The following is a 16,310-nucleotide window of genomic DNA, read 5'->3' as shown; positions in this document are numbered from 1 at the left end:
TGTTATCCACTGTTAATCATTTCATCAGGAGAAGTTATGGGTAGGGTTGGGTTTAGGGGTAGGGATAGTGTTTATTTTCATATAGGAATGTTGTTCCAGGATCAACAAAATATGCCTTACTTGGCAAAATCAAGGTGACCGTTTCACTGTACATACAGAAATATGTGTTTGTGAAGTTGATATATTGATTACAATTGTGTTTGCACATCAGGAAAGTATTCAGAGGCTGAATGTTTGTGTTTGCGCATCAGGTCCTTATCGGGCAGAATAGTGGGAGGCGTCTGGTGGTTCTTCACCCTCATCATAATCTCGTCCTACACGGCTAACCTGGCTGCTTTCCTCACAGTGGAGAGGATGGTCTCTCCCATAGAGAGCGCTGAAGATCTAGCCAAACAAACTGAGATCGCATACGGAACCTTGGACTCAGGATCAACCAAAGAGTTCTTTAGGGTGAGTCTCCTACACTCCTGCATTGATCTTCAGATGATTTAAAATGCATCAAACGTCAGTGGTTGTGCAAGCTTTCAGATCAGAGTCCATCCTTTAGTTGCCGCTGTGTTTTCTGAGTTACAGTAATCACAAAGAACTCAAAGAGAAAAGATTTCCATTTGTAGTGGCTCAGTCTTTGCCAAACATTTCTTTCTTTTAATTATTATTTACATGTTTGTTTTTGCTCACATCCCAGCATGACAGTTGAATTGCATACAGTGGCACCAAAAATGATTTAGACACACTTAGGCCACATTTAACATTTCTAAATGTCATTGCATTAGATGAAATAACAAACTAAGTGACGATTATTTTAAAGACTCTAGTGCAAGCACTATTTACAAGCAAAACATTTCCCCCAAATAAATGTGTTTTTGTGAATTCACATGACAGTAGTGCACTCGTAAATTTCTCTGTAGTGCTTTAGTCATTAACAAGCTGAACATGCAGGGGTTGAACTTCATAAAGACCTCCTTCATTCCTGAGAGTCGATACTTTTGCAGACTTTGTATTAGCAGATTGAGAGTAAATATCTACTTCATCCAGCACTCATTTGGATCCTGTTGTTTTGCGGCATGAGAAACCACTCCAAACAAATCCGAGTGAGTGGTTCGAATGATTCCCACTGAATCGCAAACTGACTGAGACTTTGCTAACCAACTCAATTCATTGCAAGGAAGTGATTCATTCACGAAATGGACATCACTATTTTTTGATACTGAACATTTTCAACATAATTGTTGAAGTAGTTCAAGGTAATTGTAGTGTTTGCCAGTGGTACCTTGCTAATTCATTTCTATTTAAAGCTACATGATTTTAGCAACGCCTCAGCTCAACACTGCTGTTTTTCTCAGTGCAGCTGCTTGGCATTTTCTATCTTTTAAGGGCCCTCAAAAACTCATTTGCCATAATATAATGATATATTTGGCAATTGTGGTATCACCAGAGGTTGTGTATTAGATGGGAGGTACGTCCCAGCAAGGTGGTTGGCAGCCTTCCACCTAAACTACAACTCCCAGAATCCCATGCGTTGAGGGCAGTAACAAGATGGCCGACAATAGAGAACTAACATCCCCAAACTGGCACTTAACCTGGGGCTACTGTAAGTGCTGCCAAATGTTGGAGACACCATGCCTGGTGAATAGAGACTGGCGGCATTCAAAATTGCAAACTTCCCTACTATACAGTAGGCAAAAAACTCTTCTCAGTTGAAGTGCGTATTTTTTTGCACTTTGTAGGCCGTTGGAGCGTATAATTATTGTAGAACTACAAAACAAGAAGAAAGAACCCTCCTTTTTTGTTTTGATTTATGTGAACCAATTATAACGACGTATCTGAGAGAAGCTGTTCTGGTTTGCCTTCCTCTGTGTCACCACACAAAGATCCTCAACCTCACAAATGACCACACCATCAACATAGAAAGCAGGGTCTACACTATCTAGACTATGCTAAACACCCAAACCTTGACTTACTGGCTAGGTTATCTATGTGAATTTTAGGGGAAACTTATTTCATACATCCACCTAAAACCCCCAGGCTCACTGGAAAAACATTCCTCTACATACATTTTTGCAAAAACTTACCTATTCATATATTTTGACATTTCCAAATCAGCTCCATGTGCAAGACATACTACTGTAAACTTGCTGGGTGCTCACCTGGTCCAGCAGTGCACTAGAGATGTGGAGCACTCGGGTACGAGTCCCATTAACGAGAGTCACAATAGAATCTAAAATCCTGAAATGGCATGTTTCCTTCAGCAAATGTGTTTTTATCTCACGTTTGCTTTTGTTGGTTTAAGTTGTTTTAAACCTGTATGAATTTCTTTCTTCTGCTGAACACAAAAGAAGATATTTTGAAGAATGTCGGTAACCAAACAGTTGGACCCCATTGACTTCCATTGTAAAAAAATTTTCCTACTATACTTCCTATATATGTTTGATTACCAACATTCTTCAAAATATCTTCTTTTGTGTTCAGCAGAAGTAGTGTTGTCAAAGTACCGGTACTTCGGTACCAAGTCGGTGCTGAAAATGCGATGATACCAGCATTTCTGTAGTACCGGGTATATTCGGTACCCACTAATAGGCAGCTGCTTTAAGTCCCTTCCATGTTTTTATCTAAGCACGGGGCTCCAGACTAACTTTTTTACTTGGAGCACTGTCTATAGCCGATATATATACCACGATACATATAGTGTCTGTGTATCTTAAACTGCAAAAAGACTATTTAGGGGTTCAAGCATGAAATGTAATTGTAAGGATTCGTAAAATGATGCGTGCAGGCCAAACCGTAAGGCCTAGAGACTTGAAACCTGGCCAGATGGTAGGCCTCAATTTGGGGACAACCTATCAGAGTATGACCCCGATTGGCCCATAGGTGGCGCTACAGCAACCAAAAGTACAATCGCTCATAACTCTTAGACCGTTTATCCTAGACTCAAGTGTCTTACACCACTGTGATCCCTGGCTCAAGCCAGACAAAATGGATATCTCCAATTTTGTCCAAAACCTAGTTTTGCGAACTAGTCCCTGGTTTTTCACCCGATCGGAACCAGACCAGTCTAGGACAATTCTCTGGACTATAACTATAACGCTATAACTGGCAAAAAACTTTGAAAACCATATTTCCTATGGTACATTGCCTGTAGTGGCTGTAAATGGTATTTTCCATCTATGATGTCAGTGGTTACATGCTTGCTAAATAAAACTTAACAACTTTTGATGCTTTTGTGCTTTAAGGCCTTAAAGGCCTTAACTGCTTGAACCCCGATAAATGCTTCTTGCAGCTTTAATTAAATATAAACCCCGCATGTTCTGCTTGTCTCTGTGTGAATGAATGGCGCAGACGCGCGGTTTCATTTACCTCACACACACACACACACACACACACACACTGAAGCACGAGTGACGCTCGCGCTGTTTTCAGTCTCTGCTGCCTCACGATATGATGACATGATGAAATTCATCTCCAGAGCCGCTCTGAGAGTCACTTCATGAGCATTTTACCGTTTAATTTAAGAAAAAACTATCGTCATATCACACACAAAGGTCTTCACGGCAACCCGTCAACATAAAAGTTCGGTTTAACTTGAAGAAATTGACAGAAATAATTATATTAGGCTACTGTACATTAGATTTAGCTACGTCTCCATGGGATTTTTTTATAAGCAATATTTACGTTTAACCAGCATGTAGCCTTTAATGCTTATATGTATTATTTACTTATGATTACCGTCATAAATAATTGAATTAAATTTAATATTTTTTTCAAATAGAAATAGTTCCAACAGATTTTGCTGTGGTACCGAAATTGGTACCGAGAACTGTACAATTTTAATGGTATCGGTACCGACTACTGGAATTTTGGTATGGTGACATCCCTAAGCAGAAGAAAGAAATTCATACAGGTTTGAAACAACTTGAGGGAGTAAATGATGACAGAATTTTTATTTTTAAGTGAACTGTTAACTTAAAACTGTTAACTTAACACTATTGGTTATGTTTAGGGTCGGATTCAGTATTGGTGGTGCAGTATTTTCGAACATGATACAGCATTAACTTTTTGGCACCACTCATCGAACATTTCATTTCTGAGCTGCCATGATGCATACAACAACCGATGTATTGAACGCTGCCAGAATCACGTTTATCTGTGTTGGATAAAACTGAACTGTTTTTCCAGTGAGCCTGGTTTGTAAATTGACTTGTTAATTGATGAAATGACATTCGTCCATGTTTCATTCTGGATGCTGGTACCTTGGAGTCTCCAAGTTTAGTAATAGCTTTACCAGCTTCATTGGTTAAGTAAGCCTGGATCATGGAAATTCATTACAGCAGGGTGGCCACCTGGAGCTTGTTGTTGGAGGAAAAACAAAGAGGAACATTAGCTCTGCCAAGAGCTGCAACCATTTCTTTCCCACACCTGCTACTTAGGGAAATTCTTCTCTTTTAGCTAACAAAGTCAGTTAGGTCTGCGTTATACAGCCCTTTTTGATGAAGCAGTCATTTAGTCAATGGAGATGATTGCTGTACAACCTTGAGTTAGCCTGAGCTGTCAGACTGAAGCCAGGCGTCTCTGTAGTCTAATCAAATCCCACATATAGCCATAGAGGTCTGCTCAAAAACCCTAATTAGTGGCTTTACCTGGGCCTGCAAATTGTGCGTAATGAAAAGCAGCCCAGAGGGTCAAAAAGTACACTTGAAAGATATTGAGAATAAAGTAAGCAATACATCCATGAGCACATCGAGACTGACATTGCAATTAGGGCTGAAATTAACTATCTGAGTGATACTGTAATACTTAAGCTGCTCTCTCTACACACACATCCATCGGGAGGAATATTTACCACTCCGTCGGTTGCAGGTTTGTTTGGCGGTGTGTGTTTGATGTCATTAAAGGTTTGCAAGTTGACAACCAAGGGGTTTTGGGATCTCAAATATTCTATATAATGAGTGTCCTAGTTACACTCTGCAGCTCTCAGATATCCAGTGACATGTGTGAACGGCTATTCCAAGGGGCTTTTAATTAAGATTACAGAGACCTGACAGGGTAAAAAATCTCCTGATTAATGGAGATTCAAGCTCTATTTTAGATCTGTTTTCAGGAAACACATTCCTGTTTAATTAGAGCCATACGGCACAGAACAGCTGGATGTTTCAAATCATCCGCAACATTTGGAGCGAGACATATGTCATCATCTTTGACACATCCCCCAAGTTTATTATTTCCTTTCCAAATATGCATATATTTCCTTAATTTATTTGGTTGGTTCACTCAACAATTCCAATTAAAGTTGTCAGTGAATAATGGTGTTTTGAGCTCAACTCTGCATTCGGAGAACCAACTGCACAATTTGTCAATATTAACGTACTGATACATGTATGATAAATGCTAGGTTTGTAAATATCCATTGATGTAATGCAATAAATTGATTAGAATTACTATAATAATGTGTTAATTTCATATAGAATAAAAATTTTCACTTTTAAATCCACCGATTCCACATATCATTTATCTTTCCTAGTATATTTGAATCTTTGGCATATTTATGGAAAATAATTATGAACTGTACATGCGTTTGTTACCTTTAAACATATATGAATGTAAAAAGGGATTAATTAAAGCTATAGGGCCCTATTTTAATGATCTAAGCGCATGGTCTAAAGCGCAGGGAGCAAGTTCACTTAGGGCGTGTCTGAATCCACTTTTGCTAGTTTAACGACGGGAAAAATGGTCGGCGCTCCCGGCGCATGGTCTAAAAGTGTTGTCCCTATTCTCTTAATGAGTAATGTTCCCATGTTTTGGGAATTACGTGCGTTAAACCAATCAGAGTCTCATCTCCATTCCCTTTAAATGTCAGTTGCGCTAACGTGGTGCAGGACGTGAAAATGAAAACTGCGTCGGACTGAAACTAGCAAAACACACTTGCGTCGCACTTGACGCTGCATTGCGCCGGGTGTAAGATAGGGTCCATAGTCTCACATAGCCAGATCTATAAAGTATATAGTCTCAAATATACACAAGTGCGAGCACGAGCAATAAGCTGCTGGCTGCAGTTCACTTAACGGCCACCGGTGTCACTAATAACAAGGGTTTCTTTACTCTACATACTGCCCCTTTAACAGAACAGAACTCAAATACTACAGGCTTATCTTATCGAGTATGGATGGTCGAGTCACATTAAACTGAAAGCTGTCTCCCTGAAGAGATGAAATATTACATTTATTAAAAGCAGATATGGTGCATGAACTCTTTTTTTAATATTTAAAACCATCACTGTGCCTCTGGCCCTGAGGAATCTGTAATGATTGAGAGAGTTGGTTCAGGTTATTCCTGCGCTGAGCTGGCTGATGCTGTTAAAATGCCATTCTTCATTGACAGTTTTTAGAGCAATGGAGAGATTGTCAAAATCTCAAACAGCAAAGTGTCATTCAGTTTGTCTTACTGACAATGGAGATGATTTTTTTGACATTGATAAATATTTTTTTCTCCTCTAAAACACAAACATTTTAATTGAAAGTGTGCAGGCGGTGAGATGCGGTTGTGGATAGCATGTAATCCTTGATCAATATCTTCTCAAGGTGCTCACATCTGTTTCTCACATAAAGAAAAGCAGCTGACTCACTCAGGAGATGCCTTCGCCTCACCACATTCAACACTCATATACACAGAATTTCAATTGATGACACTTTATTTTGATCGTCCACTTTAGGCATTCTACTAACTAAAAGGAACTTTGCAACTACATGTCAACTAGCAGTCATCAGAGTATTAGTAGACTGTCTGCCTAATATCTGCTAACACTTTATTTTGATGCTCCCCAGCAGACATTCTACTATCCTGAACCCTACCCCATAACCCTAACTTTACACTCTATTAACAGTCTAATGGGAGTTAGTTGACATGTAGTTGCAAAGTTATGTAGAGTGTTTTTAAAGTAGACAATCGAAATAAAGTGAAACCCTTCATTTTGTGTTGACTAAAGTAGCATTTCACTTGTGTAATATAAAGGTGTAATACTACTACTGTTCTACTTTTGCTTTATCTGTGGAACAAGCTGTGTAAAAAAGAGTGTTTTCTTTGTCACACAGTGTTAATCTAGACATTTAGGTCATTGATTTCCCAAGGGCACATAAACAGAGAATGCAATGACATTTTTGGACATGCTACCATGCCATTACTGTTGAGAGAAGAAAAAAAAGGACTAGGTCACACTTTATAATGAGTACACCGCAACAAAGCACTAAAAAATAATATGCAAACTTTAGTTCACTCATAGTTTATCAATTGTAGTTGCAAAATTGTTAATACATTAATAGGCTATATACATCTAGTGAGTTCTGTGTTCATTGTCACTAATAAACAAATTATTATTGTGTAATTAGCTCAGATGTAAAGAGTTAAATTATATTTTTCTATCCTTTCTATCTAACTTGTTGACCACATACCTTATTGTAAAACAGTAAAATGCTTTCACTTTAAATTAAGTGCTTTAAACCTACCTTTATTAGACAATTAATAGTAAGTAGGGGTTTGACGATACACTTATAGCTCACGAGACAAGATAATATATTTAACAATATTTTTTAAGAAATCTTCAACAAAGACATATATGAATGGACTTTTTTTTTACTCTACTAAAAGTCACAAAATGCAAAACAATGCAGGTGCATTTTAATATGTTTTAACTAATCTAAGGCTGTCACTAAGTATTATTTTGGTAATCGAGTAATTGTTTGATTATTTTTATGATTAATCAAGTAATCGGATAATATTTTTTGGTGCTAATAAAAATGAAACCAAAGTGAACAATAATCGGTCCGGAGAAGTGCAAGGTGGAGACCCAGGCAGATCAGAGAAGACGAAGACTCAGGGTGACACAAAAGGCCTGGAGGGCCAAGGTGGAGTAGCAGGCTTGCGGGACTGAGGTGAACACGGGCCTGGCAGATCCGCGCAGAGGCTGGGAGTGAGGACAATGGCAAAACCGGAGGGAAGGAGGAGCCCGGTGGAGCTATGGTGGAGCCGAGGGAGCGTAGAGCAAAGGTGGAGCCGATGAGTCGGAGTACCGAGGTGGAGTCCAGGGCTCGGAGACTCAAGGTGAAGCCAAAGGATTGACACAGCAGGGCAGAGCTGGAGACCTGAAAGCCCAAGGTGGATCCGAGCAGCTGGCTGGAGCCGAGGGGCTGAAGGGAGTCAGCGGAGTCAGGCCGAGGAACTGAACGACATTATCAGAGGAGGAGGAAGTGTGAGGCTGAGCTGGACCAGCTGCGACGAAGGAGACTTGAAACAGGGTGAGATCCGCGGTGATGATGGAGACTTGAGGCTGGTCAGGACCAGCAGCGATTGGAGAATTTAGGGAAGGACATCATCCAAATCATCATACCACTCCTTGTGGACCAGGCACAGCACACACCAGTGGCGGGAGTGTGAGCTGTACTCCATTCCATGCCCTCAACACCACTAATACATCCTCTGGGATGGATAATGATGACTCCATGATGGGCTCAGGCTCTGGAACAAAAATGGCATTTGCCATTTGATCTAGCCCTGGCTCCGTGGAGGACATGGGCTCTGAGTCAGTGGTGGACTCTGGCTGATGGACCGTGGTGTGCGTGGCTGAAGGCTGGCTGGGCTCTGGAGGAATAGGGAAGTACTAAGGAGGAGTTAAGAGCTGAAGGGGTCACTGGAATGAGGATGGATGATGACAGATGGTGGACATGAGCTGGGGAGGTTGCAGCTGAGTGGTGATGTCCACTTTTATCTTCCATGTATTGTGCCAGCATGCATGTGGTAGCTCCTGCTGGTAGCAGTTGGAAAAAGTGATCATTCAGCCCATTCCCGAAGCAGGTTGTTAAGGTGCCTTCGCTCCTGGTCACCAGGTGGCTGAGCTTGAGGAACTCCTCTATGTATCTAGTCAAGGGATCTTTTTCAAGGGTGAGGATAATGTTTTGGGTGAGTGAGTGGATAGCTGCTAGCTCCATGTTCTTATCGGTCAGTTCTTCTGAAGAATCAACACACGAAGACTTGGAAAAACAAACAAAAATAGTCTTTATTTAAATAAACTAAACGTACAGCTGATTGCTGGAGAATAAATAGTAACACAGGAAAAACACAAACCACACTAAATGCAAATGTGAACCAACCAGGAGTGACTAAAACACAGGGCTTAAAGGAGTCATAATGTAGAAATTTCACTTTTCCACGAGAATCAATGTATGTTATGATTGCATAATGATTGTACACTGGCCGGGAAGCCGATATTTAAAAGTGAAGCGTTTGTTTACCTCAGGGTTTGTAAAATAGGCCACGTGCACGCGCACGAAAAAACGAGATTTTGATTTCTTCCCCCTCTTGACGTCAAGACGGGGGAGGATATACCAAATATGGACACCGCAAACCTATGCCGCGGGAAGCCCGCCCCTCTCCCCCTCTCCCCCTCAGATTCAGTTTAGTCAACTCGAGAAAGATGGAGAAATCGAGTGCACACCTGAGATGCTCTGTGGGTGACTGCCACAAACAACATGCAAATGTGTTTTATCTACCAAAAACGGACGAAACTATCAGGGAACAGTGGAGGAAATTCATTTTTAATGACGCTGTCCCAACAACTCTTTCAAGTGGCGTATCGTTAGGTGTGTGCGCTAAACATTTTACACCGGAATCATTTACAAATTTGGGGCAATATCAGGCGAACTTGGCCTCGAAGCTCCGTTTGGGAAAAGGTGCCATCCCCACCATCAGGGACTTGCCAGAAATTGAAAAGGTAAAACTGTGTTTTTATTGCTCTACTGTGGTTAACAAATAGCAGCTAACTGCTAATGCGGCTATTGTATGTAACGTTACCTTCGAGGTAAACACGGGGAATGGACTCTACGAATGCTAGCCACATCTTTCGACTTTGTTTTACACTAGCAGCTACAGTAGTGACGGTACAGGAGTCCATGCTCAGTGGCTAAAACTGTTTAAATGCAAGTATGAAAACAATATACCACTAAACATTATTAGCCAAACTCATGCAAAACATGCAGTTTGAAAATAGCTTTCAGTTAGTGGGGCTTCTGTAAGAATGTATCTGGAAATGGTGTATTTTTTCTACGACCAATCAACGCGCCCCTCATTTGCATTATTATAATGACCGTCCACGACAGCCAAAACATCGCATCAGATCTCGCGAGACAATAATGCCTTTAGAAATAAGGGTCTGAGGGGCTCTGTGTTGATTTTTTTTCCACTTTTCTTTTTTAGAAGTGCCTGAAAGACTATAATAGAGCATTGGGTATCCAAGGTAACACAACATTATGACTCCTTTAAATACACAGGGCTAACAAAGGAAACTGGATGAGACACAGGTGAACGGAATCAATGAGGGAAACCAAATCAATAACTATGACAACAAATGAGAACGAGAACAAAGGGCAGAGGAAAAAACACAGAAAACAAGAAAACACAAACATAAACCTAACATAAAGTGGGTTATACTTTATATTAGATGGCCTTAACTACTATGTACTTAACCATTAGATATAATATACTTACATTGAAAGAACTTACATTTAATAAACAGTTGTCCTTACGCGGTTAACGCAACCCCTGACTGTAACACAACCATTAACCCAAAACCAAACTCTTAACCCCTATAATCCTAAACCTAACCCTAGCTTTACTCCTAAACCCAACCATACCTCAAACTCATCAGCAGGAAATGTAGGAGTGCATATAATAGTCTTGTGGGTATTTATTGTTAGTACATACAGTAGTAGTTTAGGCCACCTAAAATAAAGTGTGACCATTGAGAGTAAAACTCGAAAAAGCACATTACAGTGTGATGGCAGCAGGCAGATTCCCAGTAGCGCTTCACTGAACACCAAAATGAAGAGCATCCTTTAGGACGTGCCATATTGCTAATGACGGATTTTTGCCAACACTATCTCTGCGGCTCTGCAATTGTTGTAACATGTATAAACGTTTAAAAAACATGATAGGCAAACACTGTATGACTAATAGTGCTCTGGACTGGACAGACCACACAGAAAGGCTATGCTTCTGTTCTTCACCTTCACCTGAGCCTCTATTCTTCTTACTCTTGAGTGAGTTCAGGTTGAGTCTGGGAAGAGCTGTCTGGTTCAGGTTTGCCTGAGCTTGTGAAACTCTGAATAGCTGCAATAAATCAATCTATAGCCTGACCTTTCTGGGTGGCCTGTCCAGTCCACTGCGCTGTTAGTCATGCAGTGTTTCCTTCCATGTATTTTAAACTTGTATATGCGTTACAACAATTGAATGCTAAATGAATGTTGAATGTGCAGGAAAGGCTCAGGAAGTCTTAGAGCATATTATTTCAAATCCAAACCAATATATCATGCATAACTCCACAAGCTGCATCCAGAATGTTTGCCCAAAGCATGAAAACACTTTCACAGCTGAGGAATTATGGGATAGGGGGAACTAAACCTTATACATTATACAGAACAATATGCCTGGCCATGAAATGAAATGCACCTCATGGATTGAACTTTCAGGACCTTCTGGCAAAAACTCCAGAAGACACAGACCGATATGTCTGACAGTTGTGACTTCAATAAAATAACTCTTACCACACATTTTTCAAATAGTTTTTTATGTAATGCAACGATATTCACACATAGTACATGGAGTAAAGCTTCCCGGTGAGTAACAACTCAAGCAGTACACGGCAGAAAAAGCATTGGGCACTCGGGAGAAATATGTTCCGTCTCCAAACCAAATGATTCAGAAGTAAAGCTGTAGTGGAGAGTGAGATGGAGCGGGAGATATGAGGTGGATGTGAACAGCACCATAATAAGCTCATGGTGAGGACAGAGATATGAGGAGAGGCTGAGAGAGGAGCATGATGAAAGCAGCCTGCAATGTGTGGAACATGTTTACTAAGGACATACAGCGACAGTATATAGATTATTACACCAATAATAGAGCAGTGTTAGAGCCGTGTTATGATTCTGAACTCTAATTTATTCTAATTATTGTCTGTCCAAAAATATCTTGTTCAGATAAACTTATTATTAAGGTCTTTGCTGAGCCACTGCATGTACAAACATTAAGTGATATTACATTTTGCATGGTTTGGCTCATGGTCATTTAATTTGATTCATTTCAAGTGATTCTATTTCGTATTCGCGCATAAACCTTGCATACTGAGTCTGATGCGTATTAATCCGTTGCGGAAAAATTCACAAAACAATACAAAATGGAGTCTTCAAGCAGTGAGGATGATTTAGTTGTCCTCTCTCTTCTTAAAAAGAGAAAAAGAAAGAGGAAATATTGGGTCCATCCAATCCTGAGATTGCGTGGAGAGTTCGGAGAGCTCCACCTCTGCGGGATTATCCCGAGCGATTCAAAGATTACTTCAGGATGCCAGTGGCTCAGTTTGATGCTTTGCTAGCGATATTGGAGCCACATATTAAAAAGAAGAACACCAATTTCCGTGAACCAATTCATCCTGAACAGTTCTGGATTTTGGCGTTTGCTTGTACGGTCTCTGAATTGTCAAAACACATCTCACAGAGCTAAGGATGCGAAAAACGCAGAAGATTGAACCCGATCCGAATTTTTAGTTAAAGCATATTAAAAACACCGGTAACACTTTATTTTACAGTGTGCTTGTTACATATGTTACGTGTACTTACCATAGTAATAACAGTAAGTTATGCATTATTACATGCAACTAACCCTCAAACAAATCCTAATCCTATCCCAACACCGTAAAAACAAATTTGTTCAGTTTACTTAATTCAATTGTGCAAACTCGTTGCCTTAATTTAATTAAGCATAACTTAATTGCATCTAGTTCTAAATGTTACAAGATCATTATTATACATGAAATGTAGTTACATTATATATCATTAATACATTCATTCAAAACATGTAAATAATTTAAGTATAAATATATATATATGCAGAAGTGGAATAAATTGCCCCGCCTCAAAAACCATTTGCCCCTCCTGTTTTTTTGTTTGTTTGTTTGTTTTTTTGCTTTGGCGAGTCCAGTCAAGTAATGTTTACTTGGTTTTTCTGAGTAACAAAGGCATTGCATGCAAACAGTACAGATTACTAAATTGTTTTAAGTAAGTTCAACAAATTATTGGACATTAAGTAAAGTTAAAGGGATACTCCACTTTTTTTGGAAATAGGCTAATTTTACAACTCCCCCAGAGTTAAACAGTTGAGTTTTTCCGTTTTCGAATCCATTCAGCCGATCTCCGGGTCTGGCTGTACCACTTTAAGCATAGCTTAGCATAGATCATTGAATCGGACAGGACCATTAGCATCTCTCTCAAAAAAATGACCAAAGAGTTTCGATATTTTTCCTATTTAAAACTTGACTCTTCTGTAGTTACATCGTGTACTAAGACTGACGGAAAATTAAAATCGCCTAGCGATTTTCTAGGCTGATATGGCTAGGAACTATACTCTCATTCCTGCGTAATAATCAAGAAACTTTGCTGCCGTACCATGAGTCCAGCAGGCGTAATATGACGCAGCGCCTGAAAATAGGTTAGTCTAATAGGTTAGACAAACTTAGTCCCGGTCACGTTGGAAGTTACCGAGCTGGGGACTATTTTCAGGCGCTGCGTCATATCATTACGCCTGCTGGACTCATGGTACGGCAGCAACGTTTCTTGATTATTACGCAGGAATGAGAGTATAGTTCCTAGCCATATCAGCCAAGAAAATCGCAACTTTTCATTTTCCGTCGGTCTTAGTACACGATGTAACTACAGAAGAGTCAAGTTTTAAATAGGAAAAATATCGAAACTCTTTGGTCATTTTTTTGAGAGAGCTGCTAATGGTCTTGTCCGATTCAATGATCTATGCTAAGCTATGCTAAAAGTGGTACCGCCAGACCCGGAGATCGGCTGACGGTAAAACTCAACTGTTTAACTCTGGGGGAGATGTAAAATGAGCCTATTTCCAAAAAAAGTGGAGTATCCCTTTAACTAAAAAGTCTTCGATTTTACAGTGTATAGTAAGAACATATAGTTGCTTAAGTACTCAGTACTTAAATATATAATTACACTGTAATAATGACACCTTAAAATAAAGTGTATCCAAAACACCACATAGACATAGAAACAACATTAAAAGCTTGATTTTCTACCACAGGGGGACTTTAAAATACCTGATCTATTTATCTGTGAGTCTGTTCTTTCATTAATTCATTTGAATGAATGAATTGACACCTATTCAATGGGACACTTTTCTCTAAAGAACCCTGCAGTATAACCAACTCGAGAACCTTGTTTAGCCGAAAAGGGTTCTTGGTTCTTTGATGAGGTGCTGCAGAGAGCCGATATCCAGAATTTGATATCCTAACACAAAGCAAAAGATCCTGAAGCTGTCGGGCGTCAGTGGCTCTGGTGACAGCAGGTTCGTCCCGCCGTAAGACAGAGACTCGTGTCTTTACACTGAGAGCTGTTTAATTCTGCTCTCTAAAATACACCTGTCTTCCTGAACCTCTCATGGCCCTGTAGAGCAAGAGCAGCGGTAAACACTTTCTTTTCCATTCCAAGTGGCTCTAATGTGAAGTTTATATGCTAGGCTGTGCGTCTGCAGTGCGCTGACACTTTCATTTGGCGAGCTGAATGATATGACCCCTAGCTCGGCACACTGTAGGCTCCGGTGCTGCTCCACAGAACTGAAGGGAGGAGAGGATGGTTGAGCTTTCGACTTCACGTCACTCTCGCAGTCGGTCAGGAGCAGTCGCCCTGTCTCTACTCCTCTATCAGAGTATTTATTCCCACATCTTCTGTAGCTGAAGTGACATATTGAAGCAGAATGGAGACAGTTTCAGAGCAACAACTCTCTTTTGACCCAAATTGCTATTGTAGGACTGTCTCGCCGAAGGAGGGTTTAAGCGCTTCCCATTATATTTGAGGCAGTGGAGTTTGGGTTTGACCTCACATCATGATGTGTAAGCATGTATCAAATGAAACACTTTGTCATGGTACAAACAATTACATTTATATGGTCCTTCGAGGAACCCCGTGTGAAAAAGAAGTGTGCTTGCTCTTGTTTTTTTTTAAACTGTACTTGAACTGATAAAATAAATAATTAATAAATAAAATAAACACAAGGTATAACCACAGAAACATATAGTTTAAAAAAAATGTGTACTCTTACTATATTCATCTGTGGTAGCACCCGTGGGAAAGTGTACACTTCTGAGTAAGACAGTTCTGGGACATACCCTGCACCTTTGACACTATTCTTAATGTACTATGATTTATGAAGCACTAATTATCCATCTTGCATACCATTTAGGAGAGATGAAATGCCTGTTGGGATGCAGAACTAGTTTTGTCATATACACTACCAGTCAAAAGTTTGGGATTGGTAAGACTTTTAATGTTTTTAAAAGAAGTCTCTTCTGCTCACCAAGGCTGCATTTATTTGATAATAAAAAAAAAAAAAAAAAACAGTAATATTGTTAAATATTATGACAATTTAAAATAACTGTTTTCTATTTGAGTATATAGTAAAGTGTAATTTATTCCTGTGATCAAAGCTGTATTTTCAGCATCATTACTCCAGTCTTCAGTGTCACATGATCCTCCAGAAATCATTCTAATATGATGATTTGATGATCAAAAAACATTTATGATTATTATCAATGTTGAAAACAGTAACAGGATTCTTTGATGAATAGAGCATTTATTTGAAATATAATCTTTTGTAAAAGTATAAATGTATATACTGTAACTTTTGATCAATTTAATTCATCCTTGATGAATAAAAGTATTGATTTCTTTTATTTCTTTCCCCCAAAAAATACAATAAAAATTCTTACTGACCCCAAACTTTTGAACGGTAGTGTTTAGTGTTACAAAAGCTTTAGATTTCAGATAAATGCTGTTCTTTTGAACTTTCTATTCATCATAGCATCATGAAATAAAAATGTAAATAATTGTTTTCAACATTAATAATAATATTAAATGTTTCTTGAGCATCATCATATTAGAGTGATTTCTGAAGGATCATGTGACACTGAAGACTGAAGAAATGATGCTGGAAATTCAGCTTTGATCACTAAAAATAAATTGTAATAACATTTCACGATATTACTATATTTTTATTTTTTTGTGTGTGTATTTTTGATCAAATAAATGCAGCCCTGGTGAGCAGAAGAGACTTCTATTAAAAACATGAAAAATCGTACCGATCAAAAACTTTTGACTGGCTGTGTACATTAATGGGAAAATCATCTTTTTAATGTCTTGGAACTTTAAATGAGTGAAGAACAGTCTAGAAGAGTGAATCACCACTATTTTCATTGTACTAATAGTCAA

At 39.3% G+C, this 16,310-nt stretch overlaps 1 protein-coding gene across 4 annotated transcripts in view; it reads left to right on the top strand.

Annotated features, from left to right (window-relative positions):
- The window catches only part of gria3b (glutamate receptor, ionotropic, AMPA 3b), a 153,034-nt gene that overhangs the window by 119,950 nt on the left and 16,774 nt on the right, over positions 1-16,310 (top strand). For all 4 annotated transcript variants that reach the window (XR_014629767.1, XM_084429998.1, XM_084429997.1 and 1 more), the window contains exon 12: positions 252-450. Coding sequence is in view for 3 of the 4 variants with exons in the window: in XM_084429998.1 (XP_084286124.1) it covers positions 252-450 (199 nt within the window). In the remaining variant the exon portion in view is untranslated. The remainder of the gene's footprint in view (positions 1-251; positions 451-16,310) is intronic.

Source organism: Rutilus rutilus (assembly GCF_951802725.1).
Source record: "Rutilus rutilus genome assembly, chromosome: 14".
Taxonomy (NCBI): Eukaryota; Metazoa; Chordata; class Actinopteri; order Cypriniformes; family Leuciscidae; genus Rutilus; species Rutilus rutilus.
This window is presented reverse-complemented; position numbering and strand designations above follow the sequence as displayed.